Source organism: Engystomops pustulosus, chromosome 4 (assembly GCF_040894005.1).
Source record: "Engystomops pustulosus chromosome 4, aEngPut4.maternal, whole genome shotgun sequence".
NCBI lineage: Eukaryota > Metazoa > Chordata > Amphibia > Anura > Leptodactylidae > Engystomops > Engystomops pustulosus.
In genome coordinates this window covers 184,389,034-184,416,667 of record NC_092414.1, presented here as the reverse complement: position 1 = coordinate 184,416,667, position 27,634 = coordinate 184,389,034, and the positions used below count along the sequence as shown (strand labels likewise).

General features: G+C 41.7%; 1 protein-coding gene across 3 annotated transcripts; it reads right to left on the bottom strand.

The window, feature by feature from the left end:
- Nucleotides 1-396: 396 nt before the first annotated feature.
- Nucleotides 397-27,203, bottom strand: MXD1 (MAX dimerization protein 1). Of its 3 annotated transcripts, none has more exons than XM_072148845.1 (6): nt 26,880-27,203; nt 20,305-20,401; nt 11,529-11,558; nt 9,882-9,996; nt 9,640-9,799; nt 397-8,425 (listed from the first exon to the last, which is right to left on the bottom strand). In XM_072148845.1, the coding sequence occupies exons 2-6, from the start codon at nt 20,376-20,378 to the stop codon at nt 8,232-8,234; spliced, it is 573 nt and encodes a 190-aa protein (XP_072004946.1). In that variant the 5' UTR covers nt 20,379-20,401; nt 26,880-27,203; the 3' UTR covers nt 397-8,231. The 3 variants fall into 3 exon arrangements, with proteins under 3 accessions (XP_072004946.1, XP_072004945.1, XP_072004947.1); XM_072148844.1 differs by lacking the exon at nt 26,880-27,203 and adding an exon at nt 26,432-26,873; XM_072148846.1 differs by lacking the exon at nt 26,880-27,203 and adding an exon at nt 21,822-21,848.
- Nucleotides 27,204-27,634: the final 431 nt, after the last annotated feature.

Sequence of the window (27,634 nt, the reverse complement as noted above, 5' to 3'; positions counted from 1 at the left end):
ATGGTAGCAGTTCATTTGCATAAAGGCTGGTGTGGTATCCTAGTGAGCTGCTCTAAATGGTAGCAATGTCAGTGAGAGAACAACTGACAGGTTCCCTTTGGGCTTTTACCCCACTAAATTAGTAGCTCACTCAGGTAGGGTATGATATGTCCTCTCTAGCACTCCCTCTTCGACTTCAAAGTCATACACAAATGACCTGAGGCGTCACATTTCGAAACGTCATACCCTACCCTAGTGTGCCCCTCTTTTAGTGGCGACATAGTCCCTTTAAAGCTGCACAAATATGGCTACACAGAACAAATCAAGTTGTAGGTCACCCAAAAATAAAATAATTAGTTAAATAAAAAAAAAATAAATAAAAAATCTCAACCACTACTAACACTACAAGAGTCACCGTAGTAATTAAATATTTTTATTTCATTTTTTCAACAGTTTAACAGTACAGAAGTATTTCCATATACACAGCAAGTTTTTATGTATTTTTCTTTTTTATCTTCTAAAACGCAGATTCTAAAAATGAATGTGCTGAATGCAGTAAAAAGCACCATAATGTGATCTCAACACAGCGCTCAAAATAGAGAGAAAAATTAAACAAAAATCGATATATATAGATAATATATCGATACAAAAAACGAATTAATACAGACATGTGGGAAACAACTAATGGAGATTCTATACACGCTATATCCGTGCCTGCTGCTTTTTAAAAAACTTGCATTTTTTATTTTTGGAAGACTGGCAAAAAAAAAAATAAAACAAAAAAAACATGAAGGTAACGTCGTAGATAGGATGGAGGAAAGGATAATAAATATGGCTGCCTAACAAAGTAGGTGAACATGGCAAAGAAATATTTGGATCTAGCGAGCTGCAGGATTCACACGACTGTCACCGCTTTGTAGCCTCTACCGATTCGGCGGCCCGTTCTACAACCTTAGTACAGATCACGGTCTATTACACATTAAAAATATTGCACTGCTTTGCTGGACAATAGAACTTTGCAATACAGGGACAAATAACGTTAATACAGCCTAAAACATACTATAGAAATGCATCCATTATATATACACACAGTTTGATTTTTTTCAAATTTTTTTTTTAAAACCCTTTCAAAATCTTTATTAAAAAAGGGGGGTGGGGGGGGGATTTGTAAATCTTTACGTACACGGAATAAGCAGCAATGAATTTCCACCAATACATTGAGTGGTAAGCCATAGGCAACCAATGGTTATAGGAGATGTGAGGATCTGAACTTCCCGTTTGGGTGCACCCTGCGTGTCCCGGACATAGTGCCGGACTGGCTCTCGAACAGCTAATGCAGCATATTAACACCCCTAGCCAATAGCCATGGCTATGATCGCCCAGGGGTGTCCCCAAGGCAAGTCATGGCCATGGCTAATATTATGGGCGTAATTCGGGGCACACCCGAACTTTAAGTTCAGTTCCGCTCATATCTAGAGAGAAGGACTTGAGATCCACTGGTAGACCAATACCAGCCATTTACACTCAATATATCGTATAAGGGGTGTTGGGGGTCGAGGGTCTGAAATTTGATTGCATTTATTAAGAAGCTTGCTCTACCACCGAGGCACGGTAATTCACATTTATAAATGGAGAACAGCTTGCAAGAGGTCACAAACAAACTTTGCGTTTTCAAGAAATACGTTTTGGTAGAAAATGCGCTTTAAATCGAGAGACTTTTTAGAAATTTATTATGCAATAATAGAATTGCAGGCACTTGCCTAAACTTAAAACTGATCAGATACAATATAGATTTTCATTTCATCTTTTAAAACTGAATACAACATAGAGAACACATTCACAAAATAGAGAAATATTTAACATAAAAAAAAAAGAAAAGCTATAGACGAACTATAGACGAAGCTATAAATACAACAGATAACGCGCCATCAGAAGTGCCATATCGTTTTGGGGTTTGTTTGTCTGTTGTTTGTTTACCAATCCTAAGTGTTAAAATTTAGGCGAAAGTGGGAACTTAGTCCCTAGCTGCCCGATTGCCACTTTAAAACAGAAGGATGGTAATGGCCTGACGATGATCTGCACTCAGTCAGGATGTGATGTCAGATCATAAGGCAGAGAAACGAATATGTAGATGGATGGTATCATGGCGGATTACATAATAAGCATACACGACAGGCAAGCCATAGGGAGATGAGAGGAACCCTCCCTGCCAGAAGTGATCAAGTACAAACACTGCCCAAAAATTGTATATGAAACCATTTTGAAGGCCCCAAAACCAAAAAATGTCCACCTATTCCAACGTGCGAGCAATCATGACGGATCTTAAAAGACATGTGGCCGAGGACACTGGGTCAACCAATAAAATATCTATTAAATTAGATTAAAAAGTTCAGATATTTAAAAAAAAAATAAAAAAAATAAATAAAAAATCATTTTTTATGTGTCTTTACAGTAGGACATCAACCAATTGGGATTTCAATTTTTTTTTTGTAGATATCTATCGGGATTCGATCATGGGGTTCATCATTTTATCATGAGATGATCACACTCAAACTATTATTGAGCAAAGAAGCAAAAATACTACAAGTTTATTCCATCCGGATGACAAAAGATATATAATATATAATATCTATCTATATTTGGGCCAAATTTTTTTTACGGATGAAATTGTAGGTTCTAATTTTTTCAACTGGCCCAAATCTTCCCATCCCAAATCATTTAACACTTGTTTCACTGATGTGGGTCTAAGAGGTTTCATATTCTTAGGTTTTACTAAAAAAAAAAATAAATAAATAAAAATTAAAAAAAAATGCCCACACAAAAACAGCAACCCCCCATTGGTCAGGCAGATCGGAACTTCTAGAATCGGAAATCTGATCCCGTTATATTTGTGCACATGGACAGAGTTACTTCTTAAAACACAGCACAGTGAATGTAGGCGATCCTTTGGCCTGAAAGGTTTTAAAAATTCCAATTAACAAAAACAGAAACTCTGCCAGGATGTAAGACACATTGAATTTGCACCAAACATATTAAAAATTCACTGTTGTGATCCGTTGGAAAATACATTCCACAGTGAGAACACGGAGCTTGGATGTAGTTATTGCAGACCTTCATACTGCTCCTGTAGGTCACTGGCCGATAACACTTGGTGATACTGGTGGGCATTACAGGGGGAAAATGGCTCCCAGACATGAAGGGAGCAGTGCTTGTTGTGTAAAGTTAATATTAACTACTTTTCTTTGCCTACGCAAGTCACCACTTAAGAAATGTTGTGTCTAAAGGCCTTGGGCTCGGGAGATCTTAAGAAAAACATCCATTAACTACAAAGCTTAGAGTTCCCGTTCAGGAACAGTGTGTGGGGGTTTAGTAATCACAGGACCCTTCATAGGCTACATGTTGGTCCTTGGTCTAAAAAATTTGAAAAATCCCACCGCTTTCCAGAACAAAGGTTATGTTCTTCAAGATATTGGAAATCTCCAGTTAATGATAGAGGTTTTTGGAAGTTCTACAGAGCTCTGTGACAATATTCTTGAAGATGTATATGATAAATGGGAAGGTTAATTGACAACAAAAGTAAACTTGGAGCAGAAGAGTCGATGGAACAGATTGCTGCCACGGAACACTAGTTTTGCCCACAAGATGGCCGTCTTTGAAAACGTAAGGTGCCCATGATCGCTAGACTAAGGGAGGAACCCATCTTACATTTTATTTAGTGTACACATGTATGGAAATGGCGATAAAAAACATGGGTGATCACTATTGGATGTCCAAGGCCAGTTTTAGTTTCAAGTTTGTCCCTTTCATCCAGCTCCACTGATATAAAGTGGTTAAAACCCAAGCGGAATATCAAATTTTGTTAACGACTATTCACTGGAAATTTTTTTGTCCTTCACTATCAAAGGAGCCGTTCCAAGGTAAAATCACCCTTGCTTTTATCTTAAAAGCTTAAAAATCTTGTGTACGTCCCCAATTGTATACGACTGGTCAGGGGCAGGGTGTTGTCTACAAACACTGTTTGATGTTGCGACATGAAAAGCTACAAGTGGACCCTGTAAGCCGCAGATTATTCAGCTTTTTTTGGAGTAAATAGTTCAAAAATCTTCAAAACAAAAGGAAAATAATTCAACCTTTGTGGATTATTGCACATTGTGAGGCACATAACTGGGTAGGTTTCATTAGCATCAATACGCAGGCTGGTGAGGTACATCATGCATCACCATGGCATGGAAAACACAAAATTGGATACCGGGACTTGAAATCAACATCAACTTCCCGTCTCCAAATCTGTGTTTCTTGCCATACATTGTAGCATGCAAATATACCCCCCTCCCTGCTTACATTACTAATCCTGTTGTCCCTGAGAATGAGTAATAGCTAATAAATTTGGTAACCATGAAATGATCCATGAAAGTAAATGGCCAACAAAAAGTTACCACCTAAAGGGGTTATCCATTGTTTTATTAGCAGACGCACACAACGCAAAACACAATACAAAAAGGGGTAAAGCATATTTGGAAAATAAGAAAACAAATAAAACTATTGCCATTTTATACTGGACCTCTTGGGAAGAGGCGGCCATATTGTAGAAGACTCAACCAATATTCCGTCTATCAATTCAACGCTCGTTGAATTGCTTAGCTGCATTCACATGAATATTGCTCCAGATCCCCCCAAATGGCTACAAACCTCCTCTTATACAGGACAAGGTACTTTAATCTCAAAAACAAATCCTTAACCCCCCCACTCTTGTGGCTGGATTGGATATGGTGTAGTGTTTTTGATGGACAATTGGCACAGTGCTGGCACCGTCACCCCTGAGCCTTTTAATGCTGTATCGACGTCTCAATGGGAGGCATAGTCATGCCGATTGTAGACAGTGCTGATAAACTTAACATAGAAGAGCAGCAACGACAGACAACTAGAAGAAGATTTTCATGCCGATGGTAATCTTGCCTATCTCATGCCTGGCAGACAAGGCGAATGGATTCTAAGACCACTACGCCGCCGTTTCGGAAAGGAAAAAAAAAAAACGATAACGCTATAGAGTAGTTAAAAGGTGTGCTAAAGTCTCGTGCGCCGCAGGGCACACACACTCTTATAATTTGCAGATAGAGATCTCTATTATATATTTATATACATACAAAAAAGTTTGGAGAACATTTATAAAAGCACAAATTCATAAGAATCTCTAATACATTAGCTATACAAAACATGAATAAATAGATTTAATGTGATTTATTTACAACTAGGTGTGCTTTCTTTTTTTACAATTTTTTTTTTTGCTTTTTCTTTTTAGTAGCATAACTTAAGGTGTTCCTAGAAAGGTAGAAAACTCAAGCAGAGTAGATGGGGATGGATGTGTTGGTTATTGGGAGGGGGGGGGGGGGGGGCTCAAGCGGGAAGAGAAACCTCGCCCACAGATTATGGATGACTCGGGGGAAAATAGCCGGTACCTGAACTGCTGTAGAGATACTCATAGAATACTTAGTCTGGACTGACGTCAGCCTCGCTTTATTAGTTAGGCAAGTTTTCCTGTAAGCCCTTTTTTTTGTGCTGACCGTTGTGATGGCCCAATTCTGTTTTAGTTGTGGTTGTGGGATTTCACTAAAGTTTAGTCATCGGATGCAACAGAGATTGGGGGGGAAAAGATTAGGAAATCTGCATTGCTGGTTTATATCATATGTGTTTAGAAGAGAGAAATTGTAGAAGAAAAGAGATTAAAAGAATAAAAACACCACATAATATTATTAATACAATGGGCAAATGAACGGTATGGAGCGACGGGGAGAAGCAGGAATCCCTTTACTGGTTCAGTGTAAAGTTACTCTAGATTATTGCTCAGGAGTCTGTGTGCACGGTATAAGGCCAAATATTAACAGGGCCACTAGAAACACACAATAACTAGTACTGGTTTGACGCCAGGACTTCAAGAAATTAATTAAAAAAAAATCTGATTACTATGGCACAAAAATACACTGCTGCCAATTGGATTTATGGTCAAAGTCATTTATCTTTTATGCAGGTGGCAGTAGTCTGGTAAGAGAAGCATTAGGCTGTTGGATTGCAACATGCCCGATCTTCCTGTTCTCAGAGGAGTGTGGCAGTGGCTTAATCCCCTCTAAAAACCTAAGCTGAAAGAATACTTTTTAATTTGGTGACACTTTTCAGCCTTGAGCTAAAAAACGGAGTGATCTACGGCAAATTTGGTTGGAGACACCTGCCGGGCAATGACTATTAAAAGGACCCGGATGATGTACACCAACCAGTCCCGTCATCTCTGCCTGCATTAGTAATCAGATTTTTCTACTATTAAAATTTATGTGAAGAAGATCTTCAAGATATGGCTAGACAAAAAAAAAAAAAAAAGTAGCGGATGTTCTCGGAGAATTACTACTGCGCCTACCCATCTTTTCTACTATAAAAGTAGGGGCACATGGTCGCCATTACTCCCCAGTCTTAGCCACACGTGACCGATAGTAGGGGCACACTTTTCACGTTTGGTTTATTATCATGGTAAAAAGCAAGATATTTTTTTTAGATCCTGCAATGAGCAATTGTTGTTCGCCTTTCTATGAGGTAGAAAATAATAAAAATGAACCAACTGAAAGAAAAATTCTGCCTGGGCCCTGTGTAAGCGGCATCCACTGCTGGGGGTTGTAGATATCTGGCCTAGTGAAATAGTATTTGCAGGATGGTTGTAAAACCTGTGTTCGAAGCACGACCTGTTCTAGGAACTGCACAGACAAGGCTGCTATTGTCTTTGTACCAAGTGCTCTGAATGGATGCAAGTTTTCTGGGGGATGGAGATTGGAGAGACAAACACAACAAAATAAATAAAAGGACAGGCATAAGATTAGGATGTACAGTTTGCAGGAAACAACCTATACAATGCATGGCTCTCCAGAGGGTTTGACTGACGTATCCCAACCTTCCCTGCACTAAGATGATGTCAATCCATAATGAGACTTTTGGTTCTCTGGAACTTGGACAACCATATATTGCTCAGGGATAACATGCCAGATTTTGGAAGGGTTACAGCCTACTGGAGAAGGGGTTCCAACCTTCCATGATGGCAAGACATTGTCAAGACATAATGGGACTTTTGGTTCCTCTTCATCTGGACAGCCATACATTACTCTGGGATAACATGCCAGATCTGGGATAGGAATCAAACCTTCCATGATGGCAAGACATTGTCAAGACAAGATGGGACTTATGGATCAGTCATCTGGGACAACCATACATTACTCTGGGATAACATGCCAGATCTGGGAAGGGGTTCCAACCTTCAATGATGGCAAGACATAATATGACTTCCGGTCCTCCATCATCTGGAGAGACATATATTGCTCTGGCACAACAACCAACTTTGGCTTGGCCGATTACTGGGGTACAAGCTAATAATAATGAATTACTGCTAGAAACAAGGATTTCCATGACCCATACACCATTAGTAGATAAGACTCCATTACCATAGAGCCACAATAAACACCAACAACCCAAAACATGGGGAAAAAAAAAAAATCAGAAAGAACAGTTGACAAGAAAGTGGCTTTAGAGATCTCCCAAAAAATAAGCCAGAGAGGTCCAGCTCTGCGTTTCTTTAGAGTGTGCTGGGTTCAGTGTGTGAAAATAAAATAGACATCTATATGTATTAGCAGCATTCTCACTGTTCTGAGCCAGGATCGCATGAATCGAGACAACGTGGCCCTTCTTCCGTAGGCTCCTGGCAGCTTCTGATTGGATAGTATAATAGCTGTAAACTGAAGCAAGACGCTTTCGCCATAAATCCTTCATAGCGCTCCCAGATGTGTGTGTCCAGGGGATGGCAGAACCTCTGTGCTTGGTCAGATCTAGTTGGTGGAGGTGACGGATACAGCACACACGTGCAGTCTACAGTCTTGTACCACTGCTGCATTGTTGCACCTCTTGTACATATATATATATTTCCTATTTGAGTGCTTCGTGGTGTCTCTGGAATGTGGTCTCCTGGAGGACAATGGCTGATGGGATAGCGTGTGACTTAAAATGTAAACGGACACCCACATACCTCTCAGGAGCTCAAGGGAAGGGAAGCAACAAACAGAGAGCTGGGAAGTCTGAGTGGACTTTTTTTTTTTACGTGCAAGAATATGGTGTGAACGCAGGAACTAGATAAGACGGTCTCTGATGTACTGGGAAGGAGGGTGAAGAATTGCTGGGACACTTGAAAGCTCTCCCCCCTCCTCTCACCTTCTCTTACGGATGGTTTATAGGGTAACACTGGCTTTGGGATTGTCTTGTAGTACTATCCTTTTGATTCCGGAGCTGGAATAGCCTTCATCGCTGCAAATACTCTGCAGGCTTCCCCTCTCGTCCAAGTCACTGGCGCTGCTGCTACTACTGCTCCAGTCCAGGTCTGCTGTTAGATAGTCTGTGCTCTCCACATCCACATCAATCTCTTCTGCGGGTGACAAAAAAAACCACATCTAATGAGTATTAATGGGTCTAGACAGAGTAATATCGTCATGCAGCTGCATCCCCCTCCTCCCCATCTACACAGATTTCTAAGTAAACATGTATCAGAACATTTCCACACAGCCTGTAGGAAAGGAAAGGGGAACTATGGGTTGTCGTAAGGTGAGAAAGATGCCACTTCCCCATGATAAGATAAATGACAGTGCCTCATGGACTTACATGTGTTAAATACTTATGCAAACAAAGAAAGATAGGTACACTTCTCTTTTCTTATGAGCAGAAAATACAATAACCATTTGTGGGATATAAAACAGGATACAAATTAAAAGTAAATCAAAATCAAAATCCATCATGATAAACCAGGGACACATACTTCTAAATCCAGACACTGACTGTGGTAATCTACTTATATTTGTAATCCATGGCTTTCTTCCTGCTAAAAATCAACTTTTACAATTATGCTAGAAAGCTTGAAGGGCTCTGGGCGCCCTCCAGAGCCCCTCCATACTGTAGCACACAGCCTGTTACATTGTGCAGGAGCACTTCACCCTCCCACTGTGAGAGGTAGAGGAAGTGCTGAGGGAGCAGGGGGAGGGGAGACAGCCTGTGAAGCTAAAGCAACTTTTAAAAGTATGCTAATGAGCCAGGAGGACTACTCTATCCCCTCTGTGATGGGGCTTCAAAAGCTTTTACACTGCACAAGTGCTGAGGGAGCAGAGGGGAAAGGTGAGACATTGTAGCAGTCTGTAAAGCCAGATCACAGAGGAAAAAGGGCAGCCCTTCAGGCTCATTAGCAAAATTGTAAAAGTTGATTGTAGAAAGAAGGAGGCCATGGATAACAATATAAGAAGATTACGGTGTGTGGATCTATGAGTAAGTGTCCATTGTTTATCATGCTGGATTTTAATGGTTGATTTCCATTAAAGCAGTTTTGGAAGTTATTGATCTATGTTATGGAAAGGTCAATATAAGACACCCTGCAACCCCTGATATGTAGGGCTATGGACAGCAGTACGTCTCTGTGCCTGTACGTAGTGGCTGAGCCAGGTAAGTGCAACTCATCTCCCATTCACTTTCAATGTTAGATCCAGAGCTTGAGGATCAGTGGGCTCAGACTCCACCCACTGGACAATGATGACCTATCCATAGGAAAGGTCAATAACCTGAAAAAAAAAACAAAAAACCTCCAAGTAAACTCACCCCGATCAGAATCTGATCTCTCAGAGGACACCGCCGACCCTATACTGTCCATTCTTATTCTTTCCACCCCAAATTTTTCTAGCTGCCTTTTTAAGTGCCGCTGCTCGCGTTGTAGCTGCTCTAGTTGGTGCTGTGACTTTCTGTCACAATCTTCAAGTTTCTATGGAAGATAAAACAAGATGATAAACAGTGCGAGGAGACGCCATGTAGTGTGGATCAGTGGGACCCGGACTCATACTCACTTTAATGTGCAACTTTGCTCTTGTTAAGAGACTTAGTGTGGTATGCCTATTAGATTCAGGACCCAGGGGGACCAATACTTTTAGCTTCTCCAGACATAGCCGCAAATGAGCTCGCCTAGAAAGGAAAAACAGAAGATCAGAGAAGAGCTAACAAGACGTCTAGAGAAGAAGGCATGCACAGTCCATGAATGTGACATGACATTGCTATGCCCCGGTTATTAAGGGCTCCCACGAGTAATGCCATGAGATCTGATAGAAATGCCCTGGCACACCTAGATCTAGGCACTGTGACTCTGGTAATCTACTTTTATTTCTTATCCATGGCCTCCTTCCTTGTAATATCAATTTTTAAAATTATGCTAGTGAGCCATTAGAGCTATAAGGGGTGTTATAAGAGCTGCTACATGCTGCTCCACCTCCCCACTGCTTGTTGTAGTCTCACAGTGTAAGAGGGGGGGGGGGGGAGTGCACAGTGCAACAGCCTTTGAAACTGCAGCTTGGTGGCTCTTGTCACAAACGCAGAGGAGACCCTTACGTTCATTAACATAATTTTAAAAGTTAAAGGGCTCCTAACTGGTTGTTATCAGGGATACCCTGCTGTAGTTTCAAAGGTTGTCATACTGTGCATGAGCACTTAGCCTCCTCCCAATGTGTGAGAGTACATGAAGCATTGGGAAGGGGGTGACAGAGTAACAGCCTGTGAAGCTGCAGCATGTATCGGCTCTGGTAACACCCTATACAATTAATATGATGGGGCTAGAAAACACCTTTAAGAAGGTTGGTAATATAAGAAATAGTTACTTGCTACTGGGTCCCAAGGGATTAAGAGAATGGGGGACCAGAAGCCCCCTGTTTTGCTAGAAGGTTGAACTATAGTCCATTCACTTCTATGGGATTTCCTGGACAGCGGTCCTTTAAAGTGTCCCATAGAACTTAATGAGCTGTTTTTGCATCTGCTTCATTCCATATGGAACATTTCTACTGCTCAGGACCCCAAACAAATATCCCACTATCTTATGGACAGTGGATGGTTTTCCTGGATTAGGATTATGGACCTCTCTCTGGCGCTCTGGCCCAGCGCAGAATCTCACACCACTGCCGGAGGGTCACATCAAGAAGGCAGACCCACTACCCTCGTAGTCATATAGAGGCCGGTGTTGATGGGCGATGCCACATTGAACTGGATTACAGTTTACCTGTTATTTTTATATAGAAAAAAACCCTAATCCAGACAAATCCAAGCAAGAATAATAATAATAATAATAATAATAATAATAATAATAATAATAATAATGATTATTTATTATTAAGATATTCTGACTATACATACACAATACTGCACAAAACAAAAAAACTCAAGGTGTTCCCGTAAAGACCAGATCCTGCAGATCAACTTTTTTGAAGTAGAGAGAGAAGACACAAATTTCTATCCAATAATTATGGTCATTATCAGGGTGGGGCAGAATTGTGAAAAGCAAAAAAAACAAAACCATCAATACAAACACAAAAACTAGATTTCTAGATGACTCAAGTAGAATGTATAATGGACAAAGTGTGGTCCTCAGAAGCCACCGGGGAGGACTTCTAAGGACAAGAAGGAAGAAGCAGCGGTGATGGTGAAGACACATGTACAAAGACCAGACATACCTGTTCTTCTCCATTTCGTTATGGGTTGATCTGAAATACAAAAATAACCAATGAGTTAGTCACATCCTCACTAATATTAGGCTTACAATTATACAGTCATTTCAATATCAGAAACGTGGACTTGTTAAAGGCAGAGCAGGATTAATGTCAGAGCCGTGTGTGGGTGAACCGGTTACTAGAGGAGTGCGGAGCGCGGTGTATTTAGGCAGAATCATTACTATAATCCATACTGAGCAGAGACCGAGGAGGACAGGCTACTGTTTGCTTCAATAATACAATGGTGTTGTGTTTGAACCTTGAACGTATGAGAAAAGTCACAAGACTTGCAAGTCCACAGTAAAAATCTGATATCAATGTGTAACGTGGTCAATGGTGAAACCAGAACATTGCGGATCTCCACAACCATGTGGCAGGTATAAGCCCCAGAGGTTTTACTAACTACCGAGTCCTGTCATTGTCAAATCACCCATGGGGCTGCTCTAATGGGCTTTACACATCTCTGGATGCTCCAAGTAGCTATTGGATGGACATCACATTGTCATAATAAAGCAAATCACTTAAAGGGAATCTGTCAGCAGGATCGACAGAGCTTCAGACAGTGTTAGTTATACAGATATCCAGGGAGAATACCTAATATGTTGGACTTGATGGACTGATGTCTTTTTCTAAGCATATCTACTATGAACCATACCTTTGTGCAAGTTGTTAAGACTGAAAAATGCATTTATATTCCAGGATTGTAGCTGGATTTGGAGCACTTGAAGCAGCTTAATCCAAAGAATGAAGAGCAGACTAGTGTGAGGACATGCTCCTGTCCTCCAACGGGTCTACTCTTAGAGCCCTGGAATGAGCTGCCACCAGTCCCTCCAGTCTGAGTGACTGCTGTAGTATTCCACCAGAAGCCTGCTACAGCTTTTACTCAGAGCAGAAAAAAGGGGCCGTCACAGGAGCCTTGTGCCATTGACACACATACACACACACACACACACACACACACACACACGAATTTCTGGCCTACGTCATCATTTAGGATACTGAGCACGGGCCACAGATTTTTAGCAATATCAGGCCTAAGTCAGGTATAGCATTTATCCCTAATACAGTGGTGTGAGGAATATTGCAAACAGATTGAATACTCCTTTGTATTTTTAAAGCCAAACTGTGCTCATATTTAGTGGCTCAAATTTTATTGAATTATAAAACATTGCTGGGACACACTGATAATCTGTTGTGTTGCACAGCATTACCAAGTCCTATCCACATGTTGGATTAAAACCCACTAAAATGTACGGTGTGGTTACAGCTTCCAACCACTACAATACAAAATTGAAGCAGGAGCAGAAGACGTGCAATACCCACCCATGACTCAACAGCGTGCACGAATCCAAATTGTCTGCGATGCATTATATAGGCCAAGTTTTCATTCACAAGGTTCACTATAGCAGCGTTGCACCAACAAAATCACAATATGACCTTAGAAATGTTCAAAAACAAAAGTAGGCAACACATGTTTTTGCTAGGGAAGATAGCAGTCCATAGCTACTCATTCATAGAAAGCCCTTTCCCAGATTATCATATGAAAGGACATTCAATGGTGGTGTTTCCAGATCAATAGCCCTCCAGGCTGACAAATAGCTTACTCTGACAACAAAGCTTGTATCCAAACCCCAAAAAGACCCTTTGTGTGCAGTCAGTACCAACAACATGGCTTAAGACATAAGGACTCAACATGTCAGACACAGTTGTGTTTTGTCATGTTAATAAAGTCTGCAGCCGTGCAGAAAATGTGACATCCACCAGATCAGGTGAAGACAGAAGCTTCTACAGACGGACGCCCTGTGCACAATCGCTCAATGGTTTCTTATCACAACAGATGAGCCGATAGTATTGGGGTGAAAGGCAGTCATGGCACAGATGACCCCTTCTGTCAATGTTATCAGAGGACCATGTCTGACTGCTCCTAAATACAGCTCAGTAATCTCTAGGGGGGAGCGACTCTCCATCGAATATATAAAAGTAACATGTACGGATATTTACTACAGAGGCTTATGGCCACCGTGCACCACAGTCACAGATCCAAGAAGCCATCATCACTGGGGGTCATCAACTCTTCACAATCCAGTAAATATTATATGCATTTTGGGACTCAACCACCAAATCTGGTGAATTTTGTAGACCACTATATATATTTTCAGGTTGGAGAACTACTATAACTTATCTTATTGATATTTCTATACAATAAGTCAATTTATCATGACATTTTCTATGCAGTTTTCTGGACTATCACCCAGAATGTAAAAGTTGACTAAAGATCAGGTACAATTCATGAACTTCCACTTCAGGTATGTAGGTCTTTACTCACCCATCCCTGGTTGGGCCTCAATTAAAATGGCCGTTGACATCTCTATGAAAGTTGCTCGACACGTCTACCTCTTGCTCCAAGCTAGAACAACGCTAAAGCTTGTGCCAGTGACATAGATGGAGCTTCCCGGAAGAAGTAATGACTGACTATTTTAGTAGAGACGCAATTTGGGCAAGCAAATAGAACAATGGAGGCACCTGGAGAAGAAAGGAGGTGACCAGGTATGATCACTGTTCAGGACTTGTGTAGAAGCAAAATTTAGTATTTTGGTTGAAAAGTTCTTAAATGGAAAAAGCCTTACAAGACAAAACTCTCAATAAAGAAAGAGGGAGACAATTTAAGCCATTTATTATGGACAATGGGTTGGTCTACAATTTCCCCAATGTAATGTAACATATCAGGAGGAGATTGTGACTGGATTTCTCTTCAAAGTTAAATGCAGAGAAGCAGCAGTCCGTGATCAAAAGTGATATTTTATTTCACCAGTGGTACATACAACGTTTCGGCTATCTCCATGTAGCCATTCTCAAGCATGAAGCAATTCTTGTAGACAAAACACACACAAAAACACAACTCATGTCCCCACGTCCCTCTAAGGTGTTTCCTCCTCCCTTGCAAATCCACCACCTGACAGCAATTATTGGTAAATCTCAGGCGACACGTGAGTAAACTTGAAAAACATGGCTAGCAGAAAGGAGTGGGTGATACAATAAGGGCTGGTGTTTCGATGGGGTGATTCATGTATTTACTAAAGGACAGAGCCAATGAAAGAAGCCGCTTAGAATCAGGACAGGCGGCCGAGCTTCAAGCTCAGAAGTTCTAATGGGAAGACACATTCCACAGAGATGACAATCCTGCCCAGAGGTTTAGGATTACAATCAGATGTCATTTTTACAGGACTGTATGAGAATGACACTTGTTACGTAGATGATACCATTGAAAAACAAGGAAAGAATTGGTCATGAGTCCCTGACTAACTTCTAGAGGCCGCCTGTATTTACTGGGACAGTTCAGTCACGATATGTTTTTATGAGGAGGACAAAAGACCTTTGCGCACCAACTACTGTATTAAAGTCAAGGTGATCACGATGGTTCACTGGATGTAGAGCTGAAGTGGAGTCTTAGGTCTCAATATAGAGTGTACTGTAATCCCTATAGTCCCCATAGCTCCATGTACCACTATAGGGTGCTACGAAACCAAAGTCAAGGGTGTCCTATTAAAAATCTGGACAACATAGATGTTTCACTTCCGTATGGCCATGTGTATTACATTAATCATAGAAAATCAAGTACCACACAAAATAAATAAACGGGGGTCTTAAAATATTCCTTATCACATCCTGATTCAGTTCAGTGAGTCTAGGTTCGGTCTGGAAAAACCTTTAAGCACACGGAGTGAGTTTCTCGTACTGAGCTTGCTAGTGGGCAATGGCTTAAAAGATCATTCCCTTGTGCACAGACCCTCTAACCGGCCGTGCACAGTTCAATTTCTACTTCGGGCTTTAATTTGCTAATATTCCTATAAGAAAACTAAGCCTGGATTATTTGCAAATCTTAGTAAATACCACTTCTGTGTTCAAGGCCATTGATGCGTTCTACGTATAGAGTTGGTGTTTTATTATTGGATTTACCTTAGTACTATTTTATCAATCATATTTTATTATTGTGTCCCAGCGGCATTCAGCATGCAGTAGGTTACAGCATAGTGACTCAGGGAGATGTCAATCTACCACTGATAAGTAGACTAAGGCAGTTTACAACCATCTCCAGATCCGACAGGGAGACCCATCAATGAAGATGTAGATTAGAAGAAAATAGGATCTTAGTCAATTCCACTATTGATGGGCTCCCGCTGGTTAAACTGTGGACGTGGTGACCTGGGTGTTTTCAGATCATGTGAGTAATATCCATGTGGTATCCTTGCACTCCAAATGCAGGGGTCTAGTATCATACACATGTGCAAAACCTACGAAACATCACAGTATTCCTCCATGTTTCATTACTTTGGTGTCCGGGGCTTGGACAGTAGGATTTAGAATTTCCTACAGTGCACCAATGGGACAAAGGTCGCTTTATTTATGAGGTCCTCTGGGAAAAGGTACAAAATCAATAATGGAAAAAAAAAAAAAAAAATCATTGCAAAATACATTCATAAATCACTTTAATTGGTAAAAAATGCTTGTATTGTCTTAAGGGCGTCACTAGTGTGATTCAGATATATGGTCAGTGACCTGCTACCCTGCCTAGAATATAAATCGGATCGGTCATGTGAGGACATTAAATCTAGATGCCCACAAAAGGGGGAAAAAGAGAAGATAAATGTCCGTTTTACATGGCCAATTTGCACCCTTTGGGCATCTGATTTGAAATGTCCTTCCTTGCGGCGGAGGAAATGCATAGTCAGCATATTCCATTGGTTAAAGATGATGGCCTGGTTGTTAGCCAATCACAAGGTCGGCTATTGGGGTCTTTATAGGACAAACCCTTTAAGAGGTCTTACATCTCCTATCGAATGAGTTCCTATTCCAGCCACCGGCCTGATAAATGTAAATGATATATTACAAGACGAGCATGCCATCAATAAAATTCTATCAGAAACTTTACTTCTATGACAGGAATTTGTATTGTTCTAGTATTTTTCAGACTAAAAAGCGCACAAAAAAAATCCTTTGATTTTCTCAAAAATCAAATGTGTGCCTTATAATCCAGTGCGCCTTATATATGAATTGTACCTACAGACAACAGCTGCCTTGAACTGTGCACAGGTCTGCAACCTGCTGGTCATTCATCCTTATAATCCGGTGCGCCTTATATATGAACCTAGACGTTTTAGCAGGCATTTATTGATGGTGCGCCTTATAGTCCGAAAAATACGGTAATGGCCTCTCCAGCTACATATATTCCTGTCCTAGAGTGTATCCTCACATGGTCCTGCATATACCAGGTGCCGCAGTGCTACTATCCATTAACCTATTTTATTGTGTTGTGCAAATTGTAAATGTGGTTCCTATGGTTACTGTCAGAAGTAATTTGTGTCACTGCAGCGGTAGTTGGCGACCGGTATCGGTCGGCAATAGACAATTAGGATTTATATGTGGGGAGAGGTCGTATAAACCTGTGAATATATCAGCCAAGCCATTTCCATGTCACTAAGCCTCATTTTATAGTCATGTCAGTGCTTTTCACACAACCAATTTGCCTGTGACAATTTTCACTAGAGATGTCCCATTAGACCCGAACTCCGAGTGACCTTGTCATCTGTCACCTCAGAGACACGCTGCCTAAATCGCAGGCTCCGGCAACGCACATGGCCGCGACAGCAACAACACCGCGGCCTATGTGTCTCTTCCTGCCTCATGTTACCATGGTTATCACAGAACAATTCACCATTACCATACATTAGCAAGAAGCCATGAGGGAGAGGATGCTGAACAGGAGGGGAAAAAAAAAAAAATCCTGACTGATAAAAAATATCTAGTAATGCTAAACAAATACTAATATACATTATAGTAATATAAGCAATAATATAAAGAATGCAAATGACAAAAATAAATAAGGGTGATGCCATACATAGCGTTTTTTGGTTTGTTTTTAAACATACGTTTTTGGTCCGTTTACCATGTGTTTGGCTGCTTACAACCTGTTTATCTATTAAGATAATTGGGAAAAACGGACCAAAAACACCATGTGTGGCATTACCCTCACTCAAATATTGCAAAGGCAGCACAAGCAATTTATAAGGAGGCACAAACACTACAATATTTTATTTGATTTTTATCATTTGCATGTTTTTTTGTCACTTCTGGTCTCAATACATTTCCACCAATATATTTAGACCACGTTCTGCACCTGTCATTGTTATTGTTCTTCTAATGTTTTATTATTACATTTTTTTTTCCCACTTGCATATTTTTTTATACATTTTTTACAAGCATTATTCAGTAGCATTTTTTTTTCCCCTGTATCAAGTCCCCAATTGAACCACACTAGTTAAAGTGCCATCCATTGCTCGGAAATACAACACCAACTCTACTTTCACCCCAAAAAAATCAAACCACCATTAAAACACAAAAACTAAAAACAAAAAAAACCCTACTGTCTACGGATACAAAATACACCGAAACACATGTTTAAACAAAACAAAAAACCCAAAAAACACCACCACACCAAAACCATTGCTCGGAAATACAACACCAACTCTACTTATACCCCAAAAAACATCAAACTCCACCATTAAAACAATAAAAATAAAAACAAAACAAAAATACAGATTCAAAATACACCGAAAACACATGTTTAAACAAACAAACAAAAAAAAAAACACCACACCAAAGCCATGGAAGTGTGGAACTTTCATAAAACTATGTAAAAGGGAGCCTTATAGCAGCCAATGAGAGCAGATCTTTCATTTCCGGAAAGCACTATACACAATGAAAGCTGTGTTGTGATAAGTGGGGCTACAATGGTAGCTTTCCTATTTAGCATCACAATCCTCCCCACCAGTTATATTCACACCTGTCAGTCAAAGAAGTTTCTGTTAAAACTCATTTACAAAAAACATCGAAGTGATTTTATCAGATATTTAGCAAAGGAATAAGTGCTGAAATAATGGTGGAAATTCCAAAAAAGCCCATACACGGTAATGTAGAGAGCATAGTACAGGCCAGGACAAGTCACTTTGTGTTTGTAGCCCCTCTGAAAATCCACTATGGATGGGTTTGGGTCCAGCTGCCTGTACTCTACAACAGGCTTCAGTTATGAAAACAGGCCTCAGCTGGGTGGTTGCTAGGGCAACTAGACCAGGACAGATCTGTTCAATGATGTCTAATGGAGGCTTTGTCATTTCACCATGTCCACTATTAGGCACTAGTAGGTTCAACAGCTGCCCTTATATTGCTATGTAAACATATATATTGTAGAATACGGACTGATCATGCAGAACCACATTTGCCCTATGTGGGCCAGGACTACACACTCATACATGTCCCAAATGAAGAAAAACAATATACGGTAGACACATTTAGCATTCAGAATCTTAAAAGTAATAGTTTCAGTACACCTCACTCCCCTCTCCCTCTACTTTTAATAGCCTAAATTTTGGTTACTATATCAATTACACATAGTAGGGTGAAAGGCAGGGCGGTTTTGGTATGACATATAAATACATTGACTTATTAAGACATCAGAGAAGCAATGTCCAATAAGCTTGTCCCGAATGGCATTAGAACAGCTCCATTCTCTGTGTACAGGCCGAGTCAGGTAACTGCAGCACAGTGCCCATTCATGTGAACAGGAGGAGTGGAAAAACAATTTGGTAATCGATGTATACACGCCATATCAGGAGGGATTGCATAAATAAATAACAGTGGGACTGCACAAAAATATAGGCCGACTTGTTCTCACATGGATTTTGGAACCAAAAAGGTCACAGAATGAGTTTATTCCATGTAAAATACAAATCTACTGACTGCACAAATCTCAGCTCTGAAAATTCCTTGTCTGAACACGTCCTTTAAAAAAAAAAGAAAGCATGTACCAAGCAATGGCACAATACTAAGGGCTTATTCAAAGGCATGTCTGTTATATACAGACCAATTTTTTCACGTCTGAATGGCATCCGTTATTCCTTTTTCTTCACGTCCACCATAAAAAAAAAAAAAAAAAAAAAAAGTGATGGATTAAGACTAGCTAGGCGGCTGTGAAAAGAAACTGACCGCATATCGTTTTTTTGGGGGGGACCTCTTTGATCATAAAAAAAAAAAAAAAGTAAGACAGGCACGAGAATTTGATAAACGGATCATTTGAAAAAAGGCAAAAAGCACATGGAAAATAAAGGGTCATTATTCTATTTGTGAAATCAGGAATGTTTGAATAATGCTTGAAAAAACGTAGAGAGATCCCAGCACCAAAATCCATTTTTGACAGGTTTTAAGAATTTGCGCAATAAAAACGCATGCGTTTAACGGATTGCTTAAAAACAGACCAAAAACGGTTTCAAAACGCCATGTGTGGCATCACCCTTATTGTGTGCCCTTAGGGCTTATTCTAACAGGCTATAACTAACAGGGACCAGGTCCCTCTATGGTTAATGGCCATGAGGACATATTTTTATTTATTTTCTATTGTTTTCATTCTTCTCCGTCTTTAATGTATACATTTCAGCAGCCGCTGTCTCCTCACACTATACCTGAGACGTGTCATCTCCTATTCTCTTCACTCCCCAGGCCAATCTGCTTTTCATTCTCACCGCCTTAACAGCTCAGACACATTTTTCACATAAAGAGCAGGAATCACAAGAGGTTTCTCAATGAAGGCACAAATCCACGGGGGGTGTGCGGTCTGCCAAATGTCACATGTGGATCGCATGAGAACGAAACTCCGAGTGACTGGAGCGCATCACAGGGCCGAGCTTACCTGCTACTGTTGCTTTTTTTCGATTTGCTTTTCCTCTTCAAGCTGTCCCTCTCCTTGCTATTGTAAGGCAACATGGAAGCATAACCATGCTCGGCTTCTGTGTACAACACAAGACAAGGGGGGGGGGGGGGAATAACACGTTAAAATTTTGTTCTCTCTGCAGAAGTAAAAAAAATTAAAAATGGCATGGCCGAATTACATCATAAGACATGCAATGTAGTTACTCAAAATCTTAATGTAGATAATAAGATATAGAAAACACAACAACAAACTGACAAGATGCAGCTATAATATGATGATGCTTACAGGGTGAGTATGGGCACATGGCAGAACAACCACCATTATAATAACAATGCTAGATAGAATTCGCTTCATGTATCCCATATTTACAGAACCTTTCTGCATCAGATTGGGTTATTCTCAGACCCAGATACTTCTAGAATGTGTATAATCTTGTTAGGCCTTGGGGGTAAGACTTCCAAATTAAAGTTGATCCCCCACACCTAACCAGAGATATTATGAGCCACTCTCATATGTGTACGGGTCATTGCATCTAGTGGACCCCTCTGCCCACTGTAACCTCTGGTGAAGCTCTCTGGATGTTACTATAGTCCCAGACTGCAATGATCAGCTGTAAGGTGTCTGTAATGAAGCTTTATTGATAATCCTTGGTTCAATTAAAGCAAAAAATTTGTCAATGGGGCAAAAATAAATTGTCTAGAACTACAATTATAAAGTGTACAGTTTCGACTTACATACAAATTCAGCAACAAACTTATGGAACCTATCTTGTACGTAACCCGTGGACTGCCTGTATATATATATATATATATATTTATTAAGCCATGTCCGTCAGATAGTAGAAATATTGCACAAAATCAGTGTTCTGTGATGTGTTAGTGTTGCAGATTTTTTTTATTGTCACCTGGTAGCACAATCACAGAATGAAGACGTATGTATGTATGTATGTGCAGCGGTTTTATGGGTGTCATCAGGGTACTGCGATTAGGATTCTACATTGCCCTCATCCTACAGAGAATAATGGGACTGCTTTTAGGTTCTACACAAGAGTATTGCGGTACCCACAATGTAATGGAATTCTGCTTAATACTGGCTGAGAATATAAATATTGTATATATCTCTATTAATAATATCATAATACATCTATCTACTTATTTCTTCTATATATCTGTCTTGCTATCTACGGTATCTCAGATCTTTGAATCCTTCTATCTCATATTTATCTAATATCTGTTTCTATCTGCAGTATCTCACACCTATAAATCAAATATCTATGGAATCTCATATCCATCAATTAAATATCTATTGAATATCTACAGTATCTCATAACTACGTTTCTAATATCCATTTATGTTATCTACGATTACGATAGATCTATCGAATACCAACGATATCCAATATCCATCTATCTGGAGGATCTCTTATCAATCAAATTTCTACTGAATATCTATCAACGTTATCTGGTATCTATGGAATACCGATCTATGGTATCTCACATCTATCTATCCATCCGTACGACTTGTGCGGTCATGTACTGCTGTAAGACCCATGACAATCAGAAATTCTCATTTAAGCGTTGCCACGTGCCTTGTATCATTGCCTTCAAGCAATATTGATGTGTTATTATAAAAATATAAAATGGTTAAAATAAATAAATAAATAAAAAAGGTAAAAATAAATAGAAATATAACAACACAAGACATCCTCCTGCTGCACAGCACAGCATTATCCTCATCCCCCTCCCCCCTCTGGAATCTGTTGTGACCGGGAGTAACTCACACACATAATGATTCCTGCCCGTTCCCCCCACACTGCAGACCCCCACATCCACCAGGAGATCACAGGTTTTTTTTTTTTTAAATGCAAATCCCTCTATTTTTAGCAGCGCTCTTATATGTCAGGGCTCCGGCTCCATTTCCATGCACCACACTGCTGCATTCACTATATTAACATAATAATAGGCGTCCGATACAAGGGGAAAAATATTTGGAGGATAATTAACAACTATTATGGAGTGATGCTGCCTGGTAATTAATGCTTTCAGGGTAATGCCAGCGCCTGGCAATGCCAAGTCTAGATGGGATTAGGATTGGCTGTGTATGTGTTTATGGGGAAGACATTAACCCCCGGTGTAGCTGCATCCTATATGTAGAGATGCCAGGAATCATGTGCAGAGATGGGCATCACATTGGGGTGAGGAGCCTGGCATCATCAGTGAATCAAGGGCCTGAGCAGCCTTTATGGTAATGAGACATTGTAGCGTGATTAACAGGGCATATAAAAGGCATCACTCACATGTACACTCATGGTCATGGATGGAGCGCAGCAGTGGGGGATCTGCTCAGAAATAATGCTGCTCCTGCATGCATCATACACCAAGCAATCTGGAGGAGAGGGCTGCACCACATACATCCATTATATATATGTATGTATATAGGGAAACCTCTGCTGCTGCAGAACAACTTATTCTGATCCCGTCGCTCTATATCAATCATTCATCTTCTATGAGAAGACCACTTTCAATACAATATTGGATGGGGAGTCTCCATGATTTCACTGCATAAGACGGCAGCGTACATGTAAATGGAAACATTTTCTACATGTGTATAGAGATGATGATATATAGCACAGCCAGATATGCTCTCCACACGTCCGGTATGTGCCCGCGCAATGATGTAATGCACAGGTGCAATTACATGTCTTCTTGTCGGATCAGGCTTTAACATGCGACAATAAGACACATAGTGACGACAAGCACAGGTGCAAGCGGACGCGCGCTCCACATGTGTAAGGCAGGCATGATACAGTACAAGCAGACGCGCGCTCCACATGTGTAAGGCAGGCATGATACAGTACAAGCAGACGCACCCTCCACATGTGTAAGGCAGGCATGATACAGTACAAGCAGATGCCCGCTCCACATGTGTAAGGCAGGCATGATACAGTACAAGCGGATGCCCGCTCCACATGTGTAAGGCAGGCATGATACAGTACAAGCGGATGCCCGATCCACATGTGTAAGGCAGGCATGATACAGTACAAGCGGATGCCCGCTCCACATGTGTAAGGCAGGCATGATACAGTACAAGCAGATGCACGCTCCACATGTGTAAGGCAGGCATGATACAGTACAAGCAGATGCACGCTCCACATGTGTAAGGCAGGCATGATACAGTACAAGCAGATGCACGCTCCACATGTGTAAGGCAGGCATGATACAGTACAAGCAGATGCACGCTCCACATGTGTAAGGCAGGCATGATACAGTACAAGCAGATGCACGCTCCACATGTGTAAGGCAGGCATGATACAGTACAAGCAGATGCACGCTCCACATGTGTAAGGCAGGCATGATACAGTACAAGCAGATGCACGCTCCACATGTGTAAGGCAGGCATGATACAATACAAGCAGATGCACGCTCCACATGTGTAAGGCAGGCATGATACAGTACAAGCAGATGCACGCTCCACATGTGTAAGGCAGGCATGATAGAATACAAGCAGATGCACGCTCCACATGTGTAAGGCAGGCATGATAGAATACAAGCAGATGCACGCTCCACATGTGTAAGGCAGGCATGATACAGTACAAGCAGATGCACGCTCCACATGTGTAAGGCAGGTATGATACAGTACAAGCAGACGCACGCTCCACATGTGTAAGGCAGGCATGATACAGTACAAGCAGACGCACGCTCCACATGTGTAAGGCAGGCATGATACAGTACAAGCGGACTCACGCTCCACATGTGTAAGGCAGGCATGATACAGTACAAGCAGATGCACGCTCCACATGTGTAAGGCAGGCATGATACAATACAAGCAGATGCACGCTCCACATGTGTAAGGCAGGCATGATACAGTACAAGCAGATGCACGCTCCACATGTGTAAGGCAGGCATGATAGAATACAAGCAGATGCACGCTCCACATGTGTAAGGCAGGCATGATACAGTACAAGCAGATGCACACTCCACATGTGTAAGGCAGGCATGATACAGTACAAGCAGACGCACGCTCCACATGTGTAAGGCAGGCATGATACAGTACAAGCAGATGCACGCTCCACATGTGTAAGGCAGGCATGATACAGTACAAGCGGATGCCCGATCCACATGTGTAAGGCAGGCATGATACAGTACAAGCAGAAGCACGCTCCACATGTGTAAGGCAGGCATGATACAGTACAAGCAGATGCACGCTCCACATGTGTAAGGCAGGCATGATACAGTACAAGCAGATGCACACTCCACATGTGTAAGGCAGGCATGATACAGTACAAGCAGACGCACGCTCCACATGTGTAAGGCAGGTATGATACAGTACAAGCAGACGCACGCTCCACATGTGTAAGGCAGGCATGATACAGTACAAGGGGACTCACGCTCCACATGTGTAAGGCAGGCATGATACAGTACAAGCAGATGCACGCTCCACATGTGTAAGGCAGGCATGATACAGTACAAGCAGATGCACGCTCCACATGTGTAAGGCAGGCATGATACAGTACAAGCAGATGCACGCTCCACATGTGTAAGGCAGGCATGATACAGTACAAGCAGATGCACGCTCCACATGTGTAAGGCAGGCATGATACAGTACAAGCAGACGCACGCTCCACATGTGTAAGGCAGGCATGATACAGTACAAGGGGACTCACGCTCCACATGTGTAAGGCAGGCATGATACAGTACAAGCAGATGCACGCTCCACATGTGTAAGGCAGGTATGATACAGTACAAGCAGATGCACACTCCACATGTGTAAGGCAGGCATGATACAGTACAAGCAGATGCACGCTCCACATGTGTAAGGCAGGCATGATACAGTACAAGCAGATGCACGCTCCACATGTCAGGCATGTGCACACACGTGATGATGTGAAGAGATACATCTGGATGTGGTTTATGTCATTTCCATACACATGATGCCGGTCTTCCTATACATAAGGGATGATGTGAGCCGCTGTATTGTGGGTATATGTGTATATACATTCAAAAGACAAATATATTTTAAATATTTCAAGATATCTCCTCTACTAGGTTAGTGCATAAACATATACATTTATATACACACAGACAATCTGCTGCTTCAAGGATGATTATTTGCTCATGGGACTGTGCAAATATAAATCCGCACTAATATATATATCATTCATGTGTTTGTATACATGACAGATACATTTATAGACTATAAAGGTACAGGTCACCTATACATCCATATATGCTTGTATGTATAGAAGAAAAGCGTGCAGGTATAAATGTATGTATAGATTAGAGGTGTGCATTTATATATGGATCAGGAATGCATATATATATATGTATGTATAGTTTACAGGTGTGCACATATGTATGTGTGTGTATACCTATAGATTAGAGGAGTGCATCTACCTATGTATGCATAGATTACAGGGTGTGCAAGTATACGTATGTGCACATTAGAGGTGTGCATTTATTTAGAGATCAGAAATATACATGTACCTATAGATGAATATACTAGTACCTATAGACGAGAGGTGTGCATGTATACCTGCACCTATAGACGAGAGGTGTGCATGTATACCTGCACCTATAGACGAGAGGTGTGCATGTATACCTGCACCTATAGACGAGAGGTGTGCATGTATACCTGCACCTATAGACGAGAGGTGTGCATGTATACCTGCACCTATAGACGAGAGGTGTGCATGTATACCTGCACCTATAGACGAGAGGTGTGCATGTATACATGTACATATAGATGAGACGTGTGCATGTATATCTCTACATATAGATGAAAGGTGTGCATGTATATCTCTACATATAGATGAAAGGTGTGCGTGTATATCTGTACATATAGATGAGAGTTGTGCATGTATATCTGTACATATAGATGAGAGCTGTGCACGTATAGAGGTACCTATAGATGAAAGGTGTGCATGTATATCTGTACCTATAGAGGAGCTGTGCATGTATATCTGTACCTATAGAGGAGAGCTGTGCATGTATAGAGGTACATCTAGATGTGCACGTCAGGCTGTATATATACATCAGTGGGTAATGAGGAGTCCTGATGGGCTCAGGTGACAGGACCACCCCCCGCAGTGTACTCATCTCCCCTCTCACCTCTCTCCCTCCGCTCCAGATACTCCGCCGCCTCCAGAAGCATCTGGATGTTGACACAGACCGAGGCCGCCATTTTCCAGCACCAGGGGGAGGAGGAGAGAGAAGTGGTGGTGACAGGGCACGGAGTACCGGTGGAGGTGGTGACAGATGTCTGGCGGAGGGATATGACAGAGTGCGCCGGGCTGCCCGCTCTGTGTCCTCTATAGTCTGGTCCCGGTGTCTAAGTAACCGAGTCTATGGGTGAAGCGCCGGGATTGTTGTTTATCTGCTCCGCAAAACACGCCCCTTGCTCGCCTGCGCAGGTACGCCCATTGGCACAGTGGCGGGAGGTGATTGGTCACGCTTCCACGGCACAGAACCCGGCCCTCACTTGCTATTGGTCTCAGTGACACATGGGGCCGACCAATGGAGCATCTGTAGGGAGGGGCAGGAATTGCTGTCAACTGACTTTGGCTGTAATTGGGCAGTGTAGTGCCGGGGACACGCCCACACGTGGATGTAGTCGCCCACTCAGCTGTTTGTCCATCTGATTGGTCCGCTCCGGAAAATGTGTCTGAACCGTGGAAGTAGTGACGTCATCACCGGGATAGATTGCTAGCTATGTGGTCACCGATCAGCGGGCGATCATAGGTGCCTGTGCTGATGTGTGCGGCGGACCCCGAGCATGTCACACTAATATTACACTAGTAATAATAATACTGCCTGACAGGCTGCTATACGCGTTATAGATGCGTTAGTTTATTATAGAAATGTAGTTGTATTATGGCGCAGGGATAACCCGCTCTCTGTGCTGCAGGCGATTACGTCACTGGCGGAGCGCGGCAGGGACCCCCCTCTGTGACGTAGCCATGTATTGTCTCTGGAAATAGAATGACATTACGTCATCGGCTTGGCTGACAGATCACGTGACGAGTACAAGAAGGGGGGGGGGGGGCTCCTCCACGTGACTGTGAACATTGCTGCAGTCAGTGTGCAAGATGCCTGAGAGCAGGACATCAGTGGTGGGCATCCCCTTAAAGGGGCTGGACATTGTCTGGGGCCAGGCCAGCCCAGAACTAGCAGGTGCCATAACAGTGGCTCCTGATTTATGGAAGAGCTGGATTTATGTTCCCAGAATCTGGGAACAAAGTACATGTGTTTTAATGCATTTTACCATAAAATGAAGGAACTGTAAGGGGGAAATTCACACCTGGGAGATTTGCC

Excerpts from the sequence above, each read along its gene's own strand:
- MXD1 (XM_072148844.1), bottom strand. The coding sequence starts at position 26,504 with ATGGCGGCCTCGGTCTGTGTCAACATCCAGATGCTTCTGGAGGCGGCG. Across the intron at positions 11,559-20,304 it reads AAAAAAAGCAACAGTAGCAG|ATCAACCCATAACGAAATGG; the intron begins GTAAGCTCGGCC and ends TTTGTATTTCAG. Across the intron at positions 9,997-11,528 it reads AACGAAATGGAGAAGAACAG|GCGAGCTCATTTGCGGCTAT; the intron begins GTATGTCTGGTC and ends TTTCCTTTCTAG.